The 23,104-nt window shown below is 41.4% G+C and overlaps 1 protein-coding gene across 1 annotated transcript; it reads left to right on the plus strand.

The window, feature by feature from the left end:
* The first annotated feature begins 982 nt into the window (after positions 1 to 982).
* LOC125924251 (uncharacterized) lies at positions 983 to 19,643 on the plus strand. Its single transcript, XM_049632691.1, has 3 exons — positions 983 to 1,004; positions 6,778 to 7,172; positions 19,364 to 19,643. The coding sequence occupies exons 1-3, from the start codon at positions 983 to 985 to the stop codon at positions 19,610 to 19,612; spliced, it is 666 nt and encodes a 221-aa protein (XP_049488648.1). The 3' UTR covers positions 19,613 to 19,643.
* The last annotated feature ends 3,461 nt before the right edge of the window (positions 19,644 to 23,104 follow it).

Here is a 23,104-nt window from a genome sequence, read left to right on the forward strand (position 1 = left end):
GTGTATTTAGAAACAGCCTGGGGAACGGCATCTCTCTCTCTGAGGTTCCTCCACAAAAGCCCCCGCTGGCGAGCCGCTTGTACATTTATGTCCGTAGACACGTCACTATTCAGGCCATTATCTTCCCTCTTCCACTTTTATTGGGTAAGCGCAGCTGTGAAGAATCAGAAACAATATATATTGGGAAAGAATAAGGGAGATTCTGGAATTCTAAAGCCGGTCCATAATTTCTAGTTTCACTTCTCTCTTCCCCACCTCCCCCACCCTCCTATCCCATTTGCAAGATCACGTGTGCAGTTCTGCATCCCACAGTCTGTTCTCGAATTTCTTATATGGTTCCCCCCCCCCACCCTCAAGTAGTCAAAAAATAATGCCAAGGGGGAAAAAGGCCTGAAATCAAATTGCAGAGCCACCAGGCAGAGCGACCGGACGCGCCTGCACACAGCACCAGCAACCCAGAGTCTCCGCGGCTTTTCCAAGAGCATCAAAATGTGCCGGCGTCCTAGGCTTGAGGAAATAGACGAGGCTTAGGAAAAGAGCTAGACTTCCGTAGAGTGAAGGCGAAATCGGCAGAGAAAAGCCTCCTTTCCGAGGTGAATTTTGCTTAGCTATCTGAGCCCGGCTCACGTCGTTTGGCGGTCTCTGCTTCTGCGATTCCTCCCACGTTGCCACAGCCCCAGTACGCGCGACCCCAGACGGTCTCTCGTTCTGTCTGTCTGTCTGTCTCCCTCTCTCTCTGCCTCTTCCCAAGCTTCCTAGCTCGATTTTCACATCAAGTGAGTCATTCACCATTGATCCTTGCAGCCACGTTCGCAGTATTTCTTGAACAGTAAACGCCTCTTTCCAAAGGATTTGATCAGCATTTCTCGCTCACATTTAATTTTGTACATAGTTTCACACCCCCCTGCGCCTGGCCTCACCGGCAATCCAATTCCATTCGCACAGTGTGCAGGTAAACGCATGGTGCCTTTTGCCTCCATCGATGTCATTGTATCTGATTGCGGGTGAGAATTTCCCGAGTTGCTGGAACGACACCCAAAGCGATTAAATTAATGATTTGAGACTGCTAACAAAATTTTACCTAACTTCAAAGATTAAAAATTGCTGCAAGTGGTCGCACTGCAGTCACCACAGGGATCATATTATACACACACACACACACACACACACACACACACACACACAGAAGAATAACTCCTTTTTTCACTCCAACAAACATTTTGCCCCTGCTAATCCAGTAGTTTCCTTAGCTGATCAGGACATGATTTGAGTTTTCCTTTTGCATATATAAATAAATTCTCTGATCTGAAAGGAAATATCTACATCATGTTAGATTTAGGCAAATTATTGAGCTGAGCATTTATTTCAGGATCTACAGCAAATTAAAAAATGAAATCCGGGGATAAGGATTTCAGAGTAAAATGGCCACTAGCTGTCAGCATGCTGTGTGTTCTAAAAAGTGATTGCTAAGATTTCAGTTGGATTCCCCCCCCCCCCCTTCATAGTCACCATAAATATACTGGTCTGGGGCTATGATTCAGTTAATATAGAGATTTAATATCCTGTCAAAGCACTGGTTTAAATGATGCATAAAGCAATTTTAAGTTTTGTCCCTTCAAGAATACTTTAAGCTATCAAATATTTGTTTGATAAATAGAATACCAAAACAAAGCAAGCAAACACAATGTCTTGTGTTAGGAGAGAAACCACATGGAGGCAAAGAATAAAACAAAGCAAAGAAAAACAGACAAAAACAAAAACAGAAACAGAAGAAGTCAACCCCAATCAACAATTCAGCTCTCTGAATATCTGACTAATATTCAAGGACACATTAGGTTTTCATTACCAAGAACAGCTCTGAAGTGCCTCTTGTTACATGTTAAGAAATAAAGACAATTACAATGTTGGAAACATAATTTTCCTCACTATAAATATTTTATGCTTATCAAACAAACAGTGGATTGTTTGCTTTCTCCTTTCCACTACTCCTTTGGCACTAATTTTGGCGCTTAGACGGTACTTGGTTTGGCATGCAAGGCAAGGCTGTTTGAAAATTATCTTTACAGCTACCTCTGGTACTATTCTTCAGGCTTATTTTTGGCCAAAAGAGAGCTGATTGTTTCCTCTAAATGGCCTCAGCCCACAATCTCTGCTTTTACAGGATAAACCTTTCATGTTACATCTTTTCAATGAATCCAAGCTTTCTTATCCTGGGCTCTCTACCTGTTTAGTTTTATTTTTGCATGATGACAGAACTCACAAAGTAGAATCCGTTTCAAGACAATGTTGATAGTAATTTACAATTATAAACCAAAAGTCAACAAGAGTACTATCAGCTATCTGCCAAAAACATGGTCAGGAAATAGCAAATGAGATTTAACCTAGATAAGTACAAGTAGTATGTCTGGGGAAATATAATCTAAAAGTCATAAAGTTGAGGTCCAACTTCGTACTCTTCATGAGTCAAACTCCCAGATATTTCCGTTCTGCTGGTCATGAGAGTTTACTTATGGAGAATGCAGTTCTGTTCTAAACTATACCGGAAGAGCAATTATGCTGGTTATATTTTTTTAATGCACCTGCAATTTTATTCTTGGAGAAAAAGGTGCTGTTTTAAAAATTTGCTAGTTGTGAGAAAGAGGAATAAATCTGATGCTTGTTTGTCATATGATATTACAGAAATGTAAAAAGAACAACCAAGCCATTGGCTGTGGAGTGGGGGCAAGAGCAAAGGACTGCCACATCAAGGAATCATATTCCCCTGAAGCACTTGTTAGATATCATCTCTTTATAAAAGTAAAGGCAGCTCACAAATGGATATGTTAATAAGTAGAATGATCTGGATAAAAGCAAATGGGAAGTTCAGGAAAGCTCCACCTATAACAGTCGTTGAGAATGAAAAGTATCTATATGCCAAGAGAGAAAAATGATAAAAAGAAAAGAAAAATTGGGCAAATTAGATTAAATTCAGAAAATCTGAATCTCAGTAACTTTGGAAGATTCACCTAAAAGGAAAAGATCAACACAACAGGTATTATTTGTTTTAACTAATCAAAAGTACAATAAAGTTTGCTGTAGTAATTACTTGTGAGACATAGGGTATGGGTAAAACATAACTTGACAATTCATCTTAAGTCTTTGCTTTAGTAGAAAGCTGGCCAAGGATCCTTGTGTTGTATCCCAAACTCGGTTTCCTAAGTTGTAAGTGCATAAAGTGCCCTTTTACTACATACCCCCCAAATTGCTAGTATAAAGAATTTGATAATGTTCTTTACAAGTCTTGATAGGATGAAATGTATTTGCTAATGTTAGTTAGTCAACAATAAATGGATTAGAAAACTAGCCCTAATGTAACAAGAAATTAAATGTAAAAGTCAAAACTTATGGCTCACGTAGAAAGTTCACTATGGCTCATGTAATAAGTTCACTATGGCTCATATAATAAGTTCCTGTCTAGTGGATAAATTTCTCCCTGGTTTACCTCCTACCACTTTTTAGTGGATCAATAGGCATAGACCTTAACTTTCAGATCACAGGATATTTCAGTAGACTAAGAATCACAAGTGCTTTTTAAAGTATATAGGCCTTAAAGCATAGGGATCAGTCTTGTGCATAATATCTCTTGGTATTATTATTCTAGTGCCTTCAATTCATTCTCTCTAGCCAGACATACTCCAGGAGTAAACATGATGCTAACAGTATTAAGTGATTTAGCTAAGTGAAAAAAGAAAGACTGGTACTGGGGGGAAAAATCATTGATCGATTAAAAGTTTCTTTAAATGGCTCCTGCACATAAGAAAATGTCTAACTCACACTTGAAGAGTTGGCTTGACTCTTGGTTGTTCCATATGGTCCAGTCTTCTCCAACTGATGATCACAAGTAAATCTTGATCTAAGCTAGTGGGCTGGATCTTCTTTCCCCTTTAAGGAAAACTCCCATTAGGTGCATTTGACAAGTCTTTCGAGATGAAAGTACATTGCCAAACCAAATAATACAAGGATTTTTAAAGTGTGTGCGCATGTGCGCGCGTGTGTGTGTGTGTCTGCGTGAGTGCACGTGCACGTGAGAGAGAGAGAGAAAGAGAGAGAGAGAGAGAGAGAAGCACAAAATTTCTTTTGAATCAGGATTGTTCATAATATACCTAACCTGTCATTGTAGACAGAATACAAATGCTCAAAGAACTACAAAATTTCTGTTGATTTTTGTCCTCTGCCTTCTGTGGATATGTATTTGAGAGTTTGAATAGGTCCTTGGTTTAAACATATATTTCTGTCACATGTATTCTATGTTTATGCCATAAACTAGAGTAAAAAATTCTACACTTAAGCAATTTTTGTGCCTTCATGTGCAAGAAACCCTGTCATTTCTTTATTGTACATAGGTAGGTTAGGATAGCAGTTAAGATTAGCATTTTATGACATGTAAACAGCTCAATGTTCTTGGTCCAATATAAACTAACAGATACATAATTGAGTCCTTATGGTAGTTACTAGTTTTTTACATGGAAATTCTCTTCCTCTCTCTCATATATATATATATATATATATATATATATACATATATACATATATACATGTACATATATATGTATACACATATGTACATATATGTACATGTATATATATGTATGTATATATATACACACATACATACATATATATACACATCGATAGATGAATATAAACATATATATTCTCAAGTGGTTATGAATATGTGTTTTATTGGATCTTGGCTTGGTGTTACAAAGGACACTTAAATTTTTATTGAAAATTTTATTCATACTTGTATTCTTGTCAAATGGAAAAACAAGTATATTTTATGTTAAAAATAAACCTATCTTAGGTGGTATCATGCATTTGCGGACTGTGACCCCGTGCCCAGACAGGACTACAAATCCACACTGTGCCTGTGACTGATTTGGGATTTGGATTTCTGATTTGGCAGAGAGATGTGTAAAAACCTCAAGTAGTCAACAGCTCCCTATTGGCTGTGCATCTGAGGGGCTCAAGAGCATTGTTTATTCCAGCAAGTGTCTGGAATACATTATACTCAATAAATTGGCTCCTGCTACTCCCGTTTTGGAGAATATGAAGAATTTGTATACTGCACTAAAATAAATGTACTTTGCCCAAATAGCAATTTTCCTTAATAGGAAATTCTGAATATGACTTTATCTTCTGAATCTAGTGCTGCCAATATTTTAAACACATGGCGTTTCCTAAAGAGCAGTAATGAAATAATTCTTCACACCTTCAAGTTCAGAAACTGGTTCAAAATTTAGCTATTTTTATCCAAAGACCATATGAATCTAGGTTTTGAGATGTTAGAAAAATAAAATGGTAGAATATTTGGGTTTGGAGCTGTTCTATATATATTTTTAAAGAAATATTAGAATCAGGGATCAAAAGACTCTTTGTATTAATACATAAAATTTTAGATTATATGTTATTGCTTCTAAATTACAAAGATTGATTTTTTAAATATGATTTTCAAATAAATACCATGCCTGTAGTCTTTGACAAAAGAAACTTTCATTGCTTTTGGTGAGTTCATAGCAGATACTTATATTTGGTATTTTGGGGTTTTTGTTACTTCCTCCTTAAATAAAACTTTTGATCACCTGAGCTCTAAAAGACTCTGGATTTGCTTTTTTATACCATATTTTTTTATATTCATAATGAGAAAGGATAAGCAATGGATTCAAAAAGGCAAGGTCATCCTCATCAACTGGCTGATTTGGTTATTATTTCTATTTGGACAAGGTATTGGGGAATTATTGAGTTAACATAATTTATCAGTACACTGACTTGTAGAAATCCTCTCACCTGACATACATGGTCTATTTTGGAAAGTTTCAGGGTCTGCACACTAATAAACATCCAACAGTTCAGGACCCCTAATCCGTGTTTGTGTATATTTCTATTTATTTCCTGCATGTTGGTCTTATCTCAATCTATAACCTATGGTCTTTGAAGGTGAAGGATTCTGACTCTAACTTCATGGTATCTCGTACAAGCCAGCAGATACTTGACTCATAAACAACAGCAAAGCATGTGACTCTAGATGAATTTGCCAGAGTATGCACAATTATATCTGTATTCATACCGTGCTTTATACTTTCCGAGGGCCTTTTGCCTACATGATCTCATTCGATGTGAATAATTGAGTGACGATGCGGAAGGCATTTTATTTGAGAGCGAGAGAGAGAACTGCAAACATTTTAATGCTGCTCACTGAGAAGCATGAGTCCTTATAAGAGCAAATCATCAAAGTGTCTGCAAATCCTTCACTGCTTGTGATTGGATTCCCTAATCAAGTAAGCGGAAGTTGCCAAAGAAGGAGGAGCTCAGATTACTGGCCTCTGATGGAGGTTTCATCCAATGCTGAAACACTTTACAGGTTGAATCCAGGTTGGCCCTAGCCCCCATCAACTCAAAGATACAGAGGGACTTGGAGGTTACAGGAACTTCCACCTACCCTCCCCAAGTGTTCCTCGATGCAAAGAAAGGCAAAAGTCCTTAAGTTACAGTACTTACCTTTAAGACCACTTATAAAATTATTCGAATCTTTGATGTTTTAATAAGTTTCAGTCTGACGACTTAAGCACTTCAAGGTGCTCCCCACCCACCAGGAAAAAAAAAAAAGATCACCATGTCACTCGGCCTGTCCGTCCCTACAGGCCCACCTCAAGCACACCTAACTGCCCCACGCTGACAGACCAACCCCCCTCCACCCTCACCCTGAGTTTAAACACGGCCAAGGCTGAGGAGTCCTAGACACCCCGCGGGGCGTGGGCAGCAGGCCCAGGCTCCAGCTCCCGTGCGGAGGGGAGTCGGGGCCCAGGGAGGGGACTGGGGGCCGGGAAGGGGGGACTGGGAAAACCGGGGGTGCTGGGAAGAGGGTTCCCCTCGCCAGCGCCGGCCCTGGTGTCGCTGCGCACTCGGAGCCGCGCAAAGGGCGCCCCTCAACCCGGAGGCACAGGCGCATTTCAGAAGGAGAGAAAGAAAAAAGCCACCACCGGCTCGAATTTCTGGAAGCCAGAGCCGTTTTTTGCCCTAAACACCGAGACAGAACCCCTCTAAGCGCTGCCCTGGCCTCTCCGTTACCCATTTTCGGTTTGTTTTCGGAAGAACCGGTTCCTCAGTCCCGCGTCGCCGCAGTTGGGACCCGAGTAAGTCCAGCCGCCGGGACCCTGTCGCCAGCCACCCTCCCCTCGCGCGCTCTCTTCCCACCTTCGCCCGCGGCGGCTGCGCTCCGGCCCCTGCCCGGGCTGCCCGGCCGCTTTGGCCTCCAGTCCGGTTGCAGTGACGGGGAGAGACTTTGTTGTGAAACTGAATCTGACCCTCTGGCTTCCAGGCAGCGGCCGAGAGCCCGGGGCCGCGGCCCCACCCGGGGCGGGAGGGCGGCGATGGGAGCCCGGGGAGCCGCGGAGGGGGCGCCGCCGCCGCCGCCGCCGCCGGGGTCCAGACCCCCGGGCGAGCGCGCGCGCCGCCCGCACCCTCGCCCGCCGGCCTCGTCCGAGGCGCGGGCACCGCCGCCAGGTACGCGAGGCCACCTGGAAGGGCGCGGCGGTGCGCGCAGTGCTGGGGACGCGCGTCGCCCCTTTGCCTGGAAGCCTTGGGGCGCCCGCTGCACGTGGAGGGCTGTGTCTGGGGCCGGTTTGTTTTCCTTCCGGGAGGTGGTGACTGATTGGGACGTCGGGGGACCGAGGGGGGTCATCTTGGCCCTATTTGATGTTGTGATTGCTGTCTTGGACGTGTGCTTGCGCTCTAAGCTCCAGTAATGGAAAACATTTGGGGAGCAGTTGAGGCAAGCAGATATTTATATTTAGTGCTTTCTAGCCCCCCTCCCGTCCCCAGGATTCCTTACTGTGGCTGAAAGTGAGTCGGTTGGTCCAAATCAAAGAGGCCAGTTAAAAGAAGTAGCAGATGAATTGGAGAGGTCAACAATGGTGACCCATTATTATTTCTAGGAATAATTAAGAAGCCGATGAGAAATAGACAGGATCTCTGCGTTGCCTTCGGTGAGTTTGGGGGAAGGTGGGGACAATGCCTCCAGTACAGACAATTTTTATTGTTTTCTTCATGTTAAGACCCACCCAACATTTTTCTTCTGGTGGCCACACTGATGAATGCTAGCCAAATAAGTCATCTCATAAGACTCAAAGCCTCTTCCAAAAATCCTGGTGGGAGGAGGACTCAAACCTGTAGAGAAGTGCGAGTTAATTACCTGTTCAGAAGAATCAAAGCGAGTGTATACTCAGCACACAAAGTCGCAGTTGTGAGTGAGAAGTGCTACAATAATGTAGAAGCAGGATGTCCATGTAGAACAAGAAGGCATTCTTCCATTCTCTTCAGAGACCCCAAGTGTGCCGTGTGTCAAGCTCTGAGCTGTTCAGTGAGCCAACACTGGGAAAGGTGCCATGTACCAAGCATCGAGTTACATGGGTAAAAATGGGTAAAAACGCTCCTGAAGGAGCAGTGTGGTGGACAGTTCTGACCTCATGTGATTAGTACTCTAATGGGCGAAGTCACAGGTGTGCAAGGCTTCCTGGAAGAGAGGACTGAATGAGCCTTGCAAGGTAGGCAGGAGTCTGGGTGGACAGTGCGTCCTCTAGGCAGAGACTTTTGGCACCAGAGGCATTTAGAAGTAACCTGGAGTGGCTGTGGGTGAGCAGGAGGGACCTGGGATGTGGTAGAGATGTGCAGGGATGGTAACTGGGGCCAGCTTGGAAAGGATTTGGTTATCAGACCACATCAGACTGAATCAGACTTGTTCCCTGCTTTGGGAGAGAGCACAATCTAACAAGTTTCACAATGTGGAACATGTAAAGGCCTTGGAGGGAAGGCAGGGCACTGTGCTAATTAAGGTCAGTTACAAAATAGGAACTATGAAAAAAATCTGTTAGTGGGATTATTTAGCCCATAAAAAAATCAAGGTGTTCACAACAGGTAATTAAAGAGAGGGAGTGCTACAATAACAGTGTTGTTTTCCTAATTGTTATATTAGTAACCTAAAATACAGCTTCTAAAAGTGTCTGATTGTTCTTAAGCAGTTGACTTACATGATAATTTTTGGAAGTAAATACTAGAGACAATTAGGCATATTGGGTTATCGTTTTATGACCTTTCATCCCTTACAAAATACTTATCATCTGCTCAGCACAAATTTAGTGAACGTGGACTAAGTGTAGGATGCATTTTCAATCATCTCTACCCTATTGGATGGTATTAATGTCACTGTATAGGTGAGGAAACAGGCTCAGAGAGGTGAATTTTTCCAAGATCACAGAGATGGTAAGTTACCAACTGCAGCCCTCGTCCTCCTGCTCTAAGCCTTCAGTAGTCTTTTTCACCCTTTGACTCATCAGGACTAACTCTGTTTTTGGCTTTCTCCCCTTTATCATTTCTATCAGTGACTTGAAAGTTGCAAGCTAAAGCAGTGGTTTTTAGGTTGGTGCATTACGTAAAGCTGGAACGGATGCATCAGTCATTGGCTTGCAGAACCCTGAGTCACAGAACAGCCAGTGAGCTTGATTGACACGCAGAAATTAACAAAATGAGAATTTCACAGGGATGAGTCAGTTCCTCAAATAGAGAAGAGAGGGATAATGCCTTGAAAATAGGTCATTTGCCCAAGAGTTTGAGTGTCCCTAAGCTCAGTACGGTGTTTGCATCCAGGGACCACTGGCCAACAGATATGTCCTGTGGAGGGAGATCAGAAAGTTAAGTAACTCATTTTAAAAAAGATATTTTGGGCCTAGAAAGGAAAGCCCTTAGGGGATATTATTAATCTTAAATGTTTCAAGAACTACTTTGTATAGGAGGGTATTGCAATATGTTTGTGTCTGCGCAGAAGAAAAACTGATTTTAGAGAAAGGGGCTTTGATGGGTCTATTTCAGCTCATTATAAGGGAGCACCACCTAAAGGTTAAACCTTCCAGTTGTGGACCAAGCTTGCCAAGCTGGTGAATTTCTGTCCCCGGAAGTGTTCATGCAGAAGCGGGTTGGCTGTCTGTAAAGGATGTTTTATTTATTTATTTATTTATTTATTTATTTATTTATTTTAAAAAAGTTTTAATGTTTATTTATTTTTGAGAGAGAGAGAGAGAGGGAGAGAGAGAAGGGGAGGGGCAGAGGGAAAGGGAGACACAGACTTGTAAGCAGGCTCCAGGCTCTGAGCTGTCAGCACGGAGCTCAGTGCAGGGCTGGAACTCACGAACCATGAGATCATGACCTGAGCCAAAGTGGAACTCTTAACCAATTGTACCCAGGTGCCCCTGTAAAGGATGTTTTAGATGACTCCCACTCTAGATGGGAATTTGGATTCCACAACTTCCTTCTGTGGCCCCATCACATCTCATACCATGTATATCCTTGTGGATTATGTCACCTATTTTTTTCTCATGGAATTGAGGGGAGGCAGATTTCTGAAACTTTTTTAGCTTTGCTGTAATGTAAGTTACCCTTTGATTTTAAGGAAAGAGTGAGATTCATGAAACCCTGAGCCAGTACATCTTTTCTGATAGCTTAATGCTTTCTCCATTACTGTCTTTATTTTCGATGTTTTGGCCTCTGAGACGTAGTCCTACAATCTTATTACATCAAGTAATCCTTTCTCTGGTCAAGAAGCAAGTAAGAGTCAGCATCCAGGAAACGAAGAAAATGCTTTGCTAAACTTTAGTTGTGATTGTCAAGGGGAAGGGAATAGTGTTGGAGCAGAGCAGAGAGGTGTTTATTCTCTAGTTTCTCCTAAACTGGCACATGTAATATGCATTAGCTTTAAGGTCTAATGATGAACATACATTACCTAATGAGCTGGACATTGAAGTCTATGCCTATATCCATGGCTAAAATTGCCTCTGAATTTTAGCAGAAATGGTATAAGAGTCTGAGAAATAAATCTTTCCATTTTATTTTTTAGAAATAAACCTGCTTTTTAAATTTTGATAACTGAATTTTTTGTAGGCCAAATACTTTATGAATCTGACCCAGGGTATTACTGAAAACCGGACCACCATTCAACATTCAAATTTAACTCTTTAAAAAATAAAACCTTCAGAATCATAACTATTGACATGCCAGTTGAGCCTTAACGTTAAACAACATTATGTACTTTTTAATCCTCACCTCTTAAACCAAGGATATGTTTTAAAGCCCCTTTTCGGGGGCGCCTAGGTGGCTTAGTCAATAAAGCGTCCGATTTCATCTCAGGTCATGATCTCAGAGTCCACGGGCTAGAGCCCTGCATTGGGCTCTCTGGTGACAGCGCAGAGCCTGGAGCCTGCTTTGGATTCTGTGTCTCCCTCTCTCTCTGCCCCTCCCCTGCTTTCTCTCTCTCTCTTTCTCTCTCAAGGATAAATAAACATTAAAAGAAAGAGATAAGGAAAGAAAGAAAGAAGGAAAGAAAGAAAGAAAGAAGGAAAGAAAGGAAGAAAGAAGGAAAGAAAGGAAGAAAGAAGGAAAGAAAGAAAAAAAGAAAAAAAGAAAGAAAGAAAGAAAGAAAAGAAAGAAAGAAAGAAAGAAAGAAAAAGAAAACCCCTTTTCACTTTTACACCTGAAAGTGAACATTATTGTTGGACCCATATAGTTTACTCAAGCAGGAGTGAATATCACCTGTGTTAGAGGCGAGTGTTGGTGGATAAACAGCTAGACAAAGATCAGCACTAATGTCATGTTTTATTCGGAGGGGCAGGGACTATTATGTCCAGTGGTGAAGGCCGTCATCATCAAAACGTTAATTCCTTGATGGTGCTGGAAAAAAGAGGTTGACAACTGATAAGAAACATGAATTGTGGCACATTTAAAAAAAATCAAGCTGAAGTGTATATTTCAATGAGTTTTGATAATCATTTTCGCTCATGTCACCACTACAGTCAAGGTAGAGAACACTTGTAAGTGCCCCCAGATCGTTCCCTTGTGCCCCTTTACAGTCCATCCGCCACTTTCCACCCCCTCGGCTCTGGCCCCAAGCAGCCACTGTCCTGCTTTCCATTCCTATGGGTGAGTTTTTCGTGGTGTATTTTTAACATCTTAGGAGGTATTTAATGGTAGATCTTCCTATATAAAAGAAAAGGAGTTGGTGTTTCATATCTCCTCTTTGCCTTTTGAATGAAGTGAGAACATTCATCATTTAGTTCTAGTCATTTACTTAATTTAAACAGCAGAAAAACATAACCCCTGAATGGTACCAATGTAGTTGGCTACCAGTTATTCCAGACCTTGTTTTTTTTTTACCTTTATTTATTTATATTGAGAGAGAAAGGGAGGGGCAGAGAGAGAGAGCGAGAGAGTCCCAAGCAGGCTTCACACTATCAGCGAGGAGCCCGATGTGGGGCTTGAACTTGTGAATTGTGAGATCATGACCTGAACCGAGATCAGGAGTTTGATGCTTAACCAACTGAGCCACCCAGGCGCCCTGTAGACCTTATTGTTTTAAAACTGAAACTATAGTCTCTGTAGGCTGAGAAACTATTTCCGTGATACATTTTTTTAAAAAACTACATCCCCGGAGGACTGACAATACCCTCAATCCAGCAGATACAAGCAGAATTAATATACCAGCCCAGTGAAATTTTAGATGAATTTCTCATTTGTGATTGTGGTGTTTTTTGTTTTTTTTTTTTTTAAGGTTTATTTAGTTTTAAGAGAGAGAGAGACAAGGCGGTGGGGGGGGGGGAGAAGGAGGAGGGGGAGAGAGAGAGTGAAAGAGAGAGAGAGAGAGAGAGAGAGAATCTGAAGCAGCCTCCATGGGGCTCGAACTCACAAACCATGAGATCACGATTTGAGCCAAAGTCAGACAGCTGACTGCCTGAGCCACCCAGGGGCCCCTGTGATTTATATTTTTAGCTTATTTTCTCTTGGATGCCTGCATTTCTTCATTACATATGAGATTTATAGGCCTGCGGTTCCTAAGCAACGTGCTGCCACACAACCATGGTTCCTCAAATCCCTCGTGGATATGCCACCAGTCATAATCAGTGGGCACCATTTACTATTTCTATGCTTGAATATAAATTATTTTATGACAGGGGCACCTGGGGTGGCTCGGTCAGTTAAGCATCTGACTCTTGATTTCGGCTCGGGTCATGATCTCCCAGTTCCTGAGATTGAGCCCCCGTCAGGCTCTGTGCTGATAGCATGGAGCCTGCTTGGAATTCTCTCTGTCCCTCTCTCTGTCCCTCCACCCTGCTTGTACTCACATGCACGTTCTCTCTCTCTCTCTCTCTCTCTCTCTCTCAATAAATAAAAAAAGTTAAAAAATGGTTTTATGACAATGGTCGTCAGACTCCACCAACCGAGTCGTGTGGCACGGTGATTCACCTTGCTGAAAGAAGACGAGAGAGTGATCAGGATGGTAATGAAAGATCCCATATTTACTGGAATGAGGTTTGACTTTTCATCTGGAGTCCACGAGAGCAGATCGTATTCAAAGAGCAATGCTGAGTGGAAGAGAGAGCAAGTGACCGACGCGGGAGATCAGCACAGTGAAGGTCTGCATCGTGATTTGGTTAAGGCTTTCAAACGCCCAGCCGCGGTTTTTCATATTCAAACGTTCGTCCGTGAACACGAAAATTTGGTACCTTTCGATATGGGAGGATTCACGAATGCGGTCGAGATTGTAGGATCTGTGGGAGCAATTTCCTTTGAATATCCTTAAAATATGACTTTCATGTTGCATCTTCTCGTACTAGGGCCACTGTTATATGTGAGAGAAATCTGAATAAGTGAATTTGACCTCACTTTACAAGAATTACTACTTTCAGACACCAGATCGTTTGATCCTCTGATTACACCGTTTGGAATTTGTGCTTAAAGAAAGCATTAAAAAGAAGGCCAAGAGCTTGATGAATGCAGATTTTGAAGTGTTGGATGCCATAGTGCAAGAGTGAAACAAACCCCAAATCTCCCACCTTATGGGATTATCTCTCTGATGGAACATAAATTACAGGGGCGTTAAGAATGACAAATGTAGACTGTAAAATACTTATGCAACGAGGTTCAGAGAAACCGAAAACCAAGCAAGCCTGATGATTCGCTGTGATTATAGTTTCCTAAAGTAAGTTGAGTTGATGGGACTATGGGCATGTTTCTCTGGAGTTTTCTTAATATTGTCCATGTGTGAAGTGCTACATTAAAAGACTGTGTAGGTCTGCCGCTCTCTCAAAACGTAGTTTGAGTTGAACTTCAGTTGCTCGATAAACACATGCCATTAATTTTCCTAATTGGTTTCAACTCATTTGATTGTCCCCACGCTTTCCATTCTTCATCTGAAATGAGAAGGAAGTTACCTATGGTGGAAGCAGAAATCTGGTCGTATTTGGATAGAAGTTCTATAATGAATAGACAGGCCTCATGCTTAAAACAGTAGTACCAGGAAATCCGTGGAACAGCTATAAGAGCAAATTGTTGTGGACATTTATTTCTGTAGAAACTTTATCTCCAGCTGGAGAAGACATTCACCAACATAGAGCTGAACTTGCTTTTTTTCAACGAATGGCTTCAGTGGCTGGATGTGCTCCTTAACAATCTGAGAGATGATTGCGTATCTGCTTTCTGAATCTCACTCACGTATATCTCTTTGATATAACCACATTTCTTAGGAAGGTGAGTAAAGCAAAGAAGAGGTGACAGTGCCACACGGCCTCTTGTGGCTTTGGGAACCATGGAATTGCCAGCTGAGTAGGTCCCTGGAGGTCATTCATCCGGTGGTTCGTTTCACTGCAGGCTTCTGTTTGTAAATTTTGTTAAAGACCCCTTGATTTGATATGTTTATTCAATCTGTAGTTGTAGTCTTCTGGGGACACACTTCAGAATAGCCCTTTTCTTTTCTATAAAGCAATGTTCAACCGCTAGTTTCCTTCTGCTTCTCAGGAATGTTAGAAAACTCAACACTTGGTGAGACAGCAAAGATTAAAGTGATGGGGCGCTGTAATGAAAATATTCTTTCATCCAAGGAGCCACAAGTTATTCACAGTGTCTGATGGGTCGCTGCTTCATTACAGATGATTTACGTGCCATCTGAAATATAACCCATTTTTCTCAAAACCGGCAGGAAAAATTAAAATAGAGATGATGCATCATATTTTTAAAAATATTATTTTCTTCCCAATCATCTTAGTCTCCACCTGAGTTTTCTTCAATCTGGAAGGTCTGTCCCAAGAGCCTGCTTGACAAGACCCTCTCTCCATCTGTTTTATGCCCCCGTAATTCACACACTTATGCCAACTTAACTTCTCCCAATATTTTGTTTTGACAATGGCCAGGATGCTTTGGATGAGCTGGAACTAAGGCAAAAGCAAGATAAATGTTCCCACGTAAGGAGAGGTGCTATTGCTTATTTTATCTGCTGCCCGGCTTTTGCCGCTGGGTAGAAACGAATAGGAAGCACCTATGTGGAGTAAAAATTTTACTGAAGCCAGGAAACATTAGGTTCAGAGCTATTGAGATTTCCCCCCATTAATCCTGTGTGCAGCGAGTCCCCGTAACAAAATTAGCTTTTCAGTGGTGTTTCATCAATGGTCCAGGGGATTGGACTGAAGAAGGCATCGTTCCCTCAGATACTGGAAAGACCAGCTCACACAGGGCCCGTCCTCCATTTCTCCTTCTTGCCCAGGATTGCCTCCTGCTATCCCTCTCGTCACCTGCATGGTTCCTCTCAGCACCACATGCCAAGGCTAGCATCTGGCCTGGGACTGTGAATGCAAGATAGGAGCCACACCACTCTGAGCTGGGAATGCCCCTACCCTGTATTCTGTGAGCTACGGTGGCCTAGGAAGGGGCTGATTCCCACCGTCCGCACCCCCCCCCCCCCGGGAGAGCAGTTTTCGCAGGTGGCATCGTGAAACTGGCCAATAGGAGGAGTCAAATCCTATTTACATGTGTGCCCAGCCGTGCAGCTATTTTTCACTATTTTGTTCCGTGGATCTTTTCTTCCTACTTAAGAGCTTGTTGAAATACACTTCAGGAAGAGACTTCCAGGCTTTTCCTCCGTGCTCGGAGTGGATAACTGACTCCAGAACAGTGAAGTTGGCCAGCAGAGATTCAGGCTGTCTTTCAGTCCCTTGCCTTTTTATCAGGAAAGCTTACACCTCCGTGGCTAACAGAGGGGTGGCCTTCCATGGTGTACAACTCCAGGGGGTGCCCCTCTTAGGGAGGGTGCCATAAGAGTTGACTCAGGAGTAGGTAAGTAAAGGATTTGGCGTTTTGTGACGAATGCACCCTGCTTTGGCAAGGTGAGTGCTGGGGGTGGATGCGTGAATGGGGATCCAACTGCCACCAGGCTCATGGCTCCCTGTCCTTGTAGGGACACCCCTGCTACCAAGGCACCTGCCTCTGGCGCTCCACAAATCTCCCCAAACAAATCTCAACCAACTGGCCTTCCCATCCGTGCGTATCTGCCCTCACCATTCTGTATTTAGATGAGCCTCCTTGAACGTTCCTCGATTCCTTCTTTTCTAGGGACCACGTGTTGGTTTAAACAAAGTCTCTGAGAGTTCACCTCTGACTACTCCGTATGTATTTACGTGTAGGTCTGAACAGTTTTATGAATAGCTACTCTTTATGTGTGCAATAAGTGGGTAAGTACGTAAGTAGGTAGACAGATAGGCGTCAAGTAAACTGTTTTCTACTTGAGCCTATTTCCTGGGTACTTGAAACAAATGTTCAGGACCAGAAATTTGATGGATACTTTTAAAGTTGATTGAATGATAGCACCACTATTTGACTGCCCACCCAATTCTATCTCGGAGTTCACATGTATTAAAAACTTGCCATGTATCGATAACACCATTCATTCATTCATTCATTCAAAATATTTAATGAGTGCCATATGTGACCTGAATGAGAGAGGGAGGCATCGTCCTAGCCCTCATGGAGCTACAGTCTAGTGCGGGAGACAGGTAGAGAAATAATTACAGTCCCATTAGATAAGTGCTATAATGGGGGCAGGCTTATTTATAAACCATGAAAAATCAAGTGCACCAAGGGAATTAAGGGTTTACTAAAGCCAGGCTCCTAAATATCGGTAGACCTAGTCATGGCATCTATTGCACGGTTTGGATTGACATGTAGAAATCTGGAAACAACTATGCTGATTTAGCAAGCAGTGGAGGATTTGTAAATAAAGTCCATGGCTCTCTGTGCTTTTTTAAAAATTTTCGAGTGGTAGTCTTTCTCCGTGGAGACATCTATCTGAAGTAGATGAAGGCTGACTCTTTTGACTTCTCAATAAGCTCAGTCTTTTCTGTTTTAGCCCAGGAAACAATAACAAATACAGCATTTGGTACAGAACAGTTTCATCTTCAGAAGAAATAAAATTACAAATGAAATAGCTTTCATGCTCATGTAACTTGACCATTCTTAATACCTTAAACTGTTCAGTAAGTTCAATATGGAAATATGGAAAAGAAACACATGGGAAATAATCCTGGAATATCAAATATACAGATTTTGATTGAAACATGTTCTCAGGACAGGTATGGAGAGGATGGGAATTTAGGGGGAATCAGAGGGGGCTTTGTCTTGGGCCCTCCCCCTTCTGTGAGGAATGAGACTGGACTTTGTCTCAGCACATATAGGTGCCCTGTGGGCAGTTTATGTGAAAGTACTTTGTAAACTGTAAAGGGTTTGACCAATGTAAGGCAGCATTATTATTATTATTTTTAAAAGTTGCCTTATCGCCTAGAAAAGTTAATGTGCCTCGAGAGAGTTACTCAAGCAATGGAAAAAGTCTAGTTTCCATAATATCTCTTCTTTGATTATGCAAGGAATCCTCTACAAGCAATGGTAGGGGTGGATTTGAAGATTCAGTTCTGAAATTTTAAGGAATTTGAAATAGAGTACCATATTGTGTTTTCTTGGTTTCATAGACCATAAATACATCCACAGGATTTTTTATTTACTTATGACCTGAAATTATAACATAATTTCTTGTTAAAATTACAAAAAACACTGTGCCATCATAAGGATTCTCAAAATTTTGGAGTCTAGTTACTCATGAATCTCATGTTGCCCAAGAAGCATCACCTTTGCTTTGGCAGTGGGTAAGGCATACATTTTCCAGCTTGGACGATTGTGAGTAAAACCAACACAAAGACAATTACTCCAACATTTTAAAATTACATCCCAAATCATCCAAGCTTGAGATCTTTTACCTGAAGATTATGTGTGTAAATGCAAACAATCATTAAAGTAGACATATCAAACATATGCCTGTAAGAAATCATCCAATTGAAAGCTCCCATTTCACAGATAATAAAAACTGAGGCTCAGAGAGATAAATTATTGACCTCAGATCATTCACCTGGTTAGCGCCAGAGTCAGAACCTGAATTCTCATCTCTTGACTTCCAGTCCGGTGGTGTTCCCACCAGGCTAACATGCAGAAGTTCAAGTATTTCTACAAAATGTGATATTGAGGTTAAACGGCTATGTATTCTCTGTTCCATAATTTTGTCTTGGGCGATATCCAAATCATACCGATTTTTTTTAAATTCCATAATATTCAAATATCTATGTTGGAGGTGATGCGAGGCACCTAGAGAAATTTCTCAGTTGCTAAGCGCACGTAAGAGAATCTGAGAGACTCTTCTGGGTTCCTCATTTGAGTATAAGCATGAGAATCAATTTGGAAAGTTAGGAAATGAGAATGGGCAACAAGATGACTGTGTGTTGTTGTTGTTGTTGTTGTTGTTGTTGTTGTTGTTTTTGTTGTTGTTGTTTGAAGATAACTAACTGTAGAATATGTTTCAAAATACTACACTTATTCTTCCCATCTTGAAGCATCCCCAGAGCCCATGCTTCTCGAAGGTGTTGAGTCTCTGAAGGTTCAGAACTGATCAACCGTGAAACTGTGACCTAATGTAAACTTGCTAAGAAATAGTATAATAATATCCTTGCCCTGAGGGTAAAACACTCAACTCTAGACTTTTTCTCTTTTATCCTTGCCCAGACTACAATCATATCTCTTTGTTACTATTTCCTCTTTGCATTATGGTACAATTGACGTTGATAAATAGCTTGGAGAAACTGAATTCAAGAAGGAAAAAGAAAAAAGCTCTTGTCCTGTTGGCTCAAAAATAATGTGTCTGGAAAGCCCTCTAGCTGGCCTCTCCATTCTTTTTTCCCTTGGCCTGCGGCTGCTTCCAGCAGACGCACTGAGCTATAATTTGGCCACATTTGGCTCATGCAAATCGTGATAAACAGTGAGCCCGTAACATTTATTTTAAAGATTCACTCAGTGAAGGTAAGTGTTCTTGACTTGTGTATACATGCAGGCACATGGAAAGCTGCAGACGCAAAGATCAGCTCTTGATTTCATGCCACACAATTAATACGGCCGCTTGATGCTCTATTCTGCACAGGTGCAGGGCTGTTGGAACCCTTTGAAGAAGTGTGTAGCTAATAGCCCATATATAATTCAGAAGAAAAAGCCTTCAATGGAAGACCCCCGGGGGATGAACGGACAGTCTGTAAGTAAACAGAATGTCAATCCGAGGGAAAGAGTTATTACTTTTAAAATCATAATTACTATTTTTGTTGTAACCCGAGTGTCTGGAAATTCCTCAAAAGCTCTGTACCAATTTTTAATGATTTTAGAAGTTATGAATTAAGTAGTACACTATTTAATCAGCTAACCTAATTTATATCTGTCTCAGAGATACTGGTTATCAAAAGTAGACTTCTAGAAGAAAAATGCCAACCTTTATAGTATGACTTAATTACACCAATATGAATAATGTAGTTTTAAGGTTTCTATTTTCCTTTGCCTCTGGGAAAACCTATACTTGTCTCATAAAACTTGAGATGGATGGTTTGGATAGTCTGTGTGCATTTGTTATATGAATACATGTGTGCGTGTGTATCTTTAAAACGTGTGTTCGGTGTGGTACTTTCACAGTTTGATCAACTCTCGAATGTGCTTTATATTAAGGAGAACCTTAGGTCTCTTAGGTTTTATTTCATTTGTTTATCTTGTGAGCAGAAGAGAAACGATTCAGAAATTTTCCTCAGGTTCATCTCAGGAAGAAAGTAAGCTTCCTTTGGCTCATCAACAAATATTCCCAATTAGAGGTAATCTTATATATATTTTTTGAGGTACTCAGAACTTGAATAAGGCAACAGATATTAATTTTTTAAGAGCATGTCTGTAAGCGAAAGTTGTTAGGGAAAACGTCCATGGCAGTATTTGGGATGGCACATGTGACTTTGCCTTTTAGGTTCTCTGACCATAGGTGATGCTTTCAGACCTGCGGTTTCATAATTCAGCTTTGTCCACAGTAGAATTGTTTTTCAAACCTGAAGTGTGATCTTTAGTAATGCTGTTGTGGTTCCTGTAAATGCGTGTTTTACAAGACCTGTTGGTGTTATGCAATAAGAAGTAACTGCTAATGGATAAGGATTTTAATAACAAAGGGTCAAGTGCTATCAGAGTGCTTTTGCAGTCAGACTGTATGCAATTACAGGGTGTATTTTATGGATCTCCTAAGTCATCTTGTGAGGTAATTCACATAAAGCACTTCCAGTTCATTCCGTAAGGTGTAGTTTTTAACTTAAACAGGCAAAGGACCCTTGACCCGTTGAGCTTGTTTGTCCTTTTAAACTCCTGTAATGGGCCTGGTGTATTTGATTTTATTATGATGTTAAAAATATTTTTGAAGTGCATATGAAATAAATGAAAAATTTAACTCACTGAAAACTTACTACTTACTGTGCTCTTTTTTGTAACTTTTCTCCTTAACGTTGATGTAAATTGATATGTGGGAGAATAACTAGGAAATTTAACAGTATCTGCAAATTCCAATAATATATATATTTTTTGGATATTTTGTATTACACAAATCTAATTTAAGAATTAAGGGGCACCTGGATGGCTCAGTCAGTTAAGTGACTGACTCTTGGTTTCAGCTCAGGTCATGATCCCGGGGTTGTGGGATTGAGCCCTTTGTCGGGCTCCATGCTGAGCACAGAAACTGCTTAAGATTCTCTTTCTCTCTCTCTCTCTCTCCCTTCTGTCCCTCTCTCCTGCTCATGCTCTCTCTCTCTCTGTCTCTCAAATAAAAATAAATAAAAAGAATTAAGAAATTAAGATCTGAGACTAAAATTTAAACAATAGGTAAAAAATATAATGATTAAGGGTGCCTGGGTGGCTCAGTTGGTTAAGCGTCCGACTCTTGATTTCAACTCAGGTCATGATCTCACGGTTAGTGGGTTGGAGTCACATGGTTCGTGGGTTCTGACAGCGCAGAGCCTGCTTGGATTCTCTCCATCTCTCTCTGCCCGTCCCTTGCTCACTCTCTCCCTCAGAAATAAATAAACATTTTTAAAAAGATACAATGATTAAAAATATTTTTGTGTATTATAACAGTTGTGTTTATGGGGCAATCTCATTACATATCTTTTTGAGGTTTTTTCTTTTTGCTATGTAAGAGTGAAGCAGTTTCACTCTTTTCTTAAAAAAATTTTTTTTAACATTTATTCATTTTTGAGAGACAGAGAGAGACAGTGTGTGAGTTGGGGAGGGAAAGAGAGCGAGGGAGACACAGAATCTGGAGCAGGCTCTAGGCTCCAAACTGTCAGCATACAGCCCGAAGCGGGGCTCAAACTCACAGATCGGACCGGGAGATCATGACCTGAGCTGAAGTCAGATGCTTAACCGACGGAGTCACCAGGAGCCCCATGTTCCTTCTTTCTTTTATCGTTAGGCTTGTGAGATTCATCAGCGTCATTGCATTGAATCAGTATTTTGTTGTTGTTGTTGTTGAGTAGTATCTCACAGTCCACATTCTTTTTATAAAATACTAAATATATTTTATGCATTTCTCTGGGAACCTCAATTTCTACACCTATAAAATGAAGAGACTGAACTTCATTTAACCCAGTGTCCTTTTCAGCTTTATTTTTGTAATTCTTACTTTCTTCTCCTCTGTAGCTCTTTGCTCACAGAATTACCTCTGCTAATGACCTCTTCTAATAAGACTTCATACCTGTTTCCCTAATCAGATTTCTTATAGGAGTAGGAGTTTTAGTTTCCTCAGGAGAGAAATGGTATTTTTTTTTTTTTAATGAAAAAGCTTCTTGCGTGGTTTCAGCATATTATGAATCTCTATTGCCTTTGTAAGCAGTGATTCTCAGGTCCCGATGGTTCCCCTTCTCTACTCCCTGGATAAAAAGATATGTGACTAGGTGGGAAAAGAGACAGCGAAGGCTTCTCCCCTCTTCCTTTAAGCCCTGGCATCTCGGCTGGGCAGGAGGCTCATAAGAGCCCCACCAGTGTTCTTTTAGTTCCTTGACAGCTGTGAGCCCAGAGGGTCTCCGTGTGGGAGAAACTGAAAAGAAATCCTCTGGCCCTCAGTGGTCAGTGAAGTGGGAATGGTCTTAATCTTGGTGCTGTTCTGCACTGTGAGATTTGAAACTCAGTTTTGAGGTGACCTGTGACACTTTGAGGGAGGGAAAATGATGATTTGAACATTAAAAAATATCATATTCTTATAATTTAGCGTCTTGACCCCAGAGGTGCTTTGCAAATGCAATGATCAAGTGACAAGGGACCATGGGCAGAGGTCCAGGAGCTTCTCATTTTGGTCCTCAGTCGACATAGCACTGGGCAAAAATGTTAAATCGTAAATTCCACTTGTCGTATTCTGAAATGTTCTGCATGTGTGCTTTCTACCTCTAGAAAGAAGTAGCTCATGTGATTTTATAAGCTTTATCCACTCTTTAGTTTGCCTCGCGAGGACAGAAAGGAGAGGAGGAGGTGTGCAGAGCTTTCCATCATGGTTCTGACTACTCCTCTGTCACCTCTTGTGGAGTCCTCATTCGGGGAGCAGAGCTCCACTGTCCCTCAGGAGAGCCACGATGGATCCTCTCTGAGGTGAAACACCCCTGAAACAAACATCAAAGAGCCAAGCAATGGCTGTGTCTTTCTGTTTCTTTGGTGTATGAGGATTTCTAGAAGGAAATCATGTCAAGATACAAAAAGCATCTAGTAGCTCTTTGGGAAAAAAAGCGAATTAAAAAATAAATCACCGTATTTTTCTTAGAAGCTGTGAGGTCAGCAGTTAAAAACCCACCATGCAATCACCTGACCCTCGTATGTGAGTTAG

This window comes from Panthera uncia, chromosome F2 (genome assembly GCF_023721935.1).
Source record: "Panthera uncia isolate 11264 chromosome F2, Puncia_PCG_1.0, whole genome shotgun sequence".
NCBI lineage: Eukaryota > Metazoa > Chordata > Mammalia > Carnivora > Felidae > Panthera > Panthera uncia.

Coding starts and splice junctions, on each gene's coding strand:
- LOC125924251 (XM_049632691.1), top strand. CDS start 983: ATGTCATTGTATCTGATTGCGG. Junction 1,005..6,777: donor GTCATTGTATCTGATTGCGG/GTGAGAATTTCC, acceptor GAGGAGTCCTAG/ACACCCCGCGGGGCGTGGGC. Junction 7,173..19,363: donor TCGCCGCAGTTGGGACCCGA/GTAAGTCCAGCC, acceptor TATTCTGCACAG/GTGCAGGGCTGTTGGAACCC.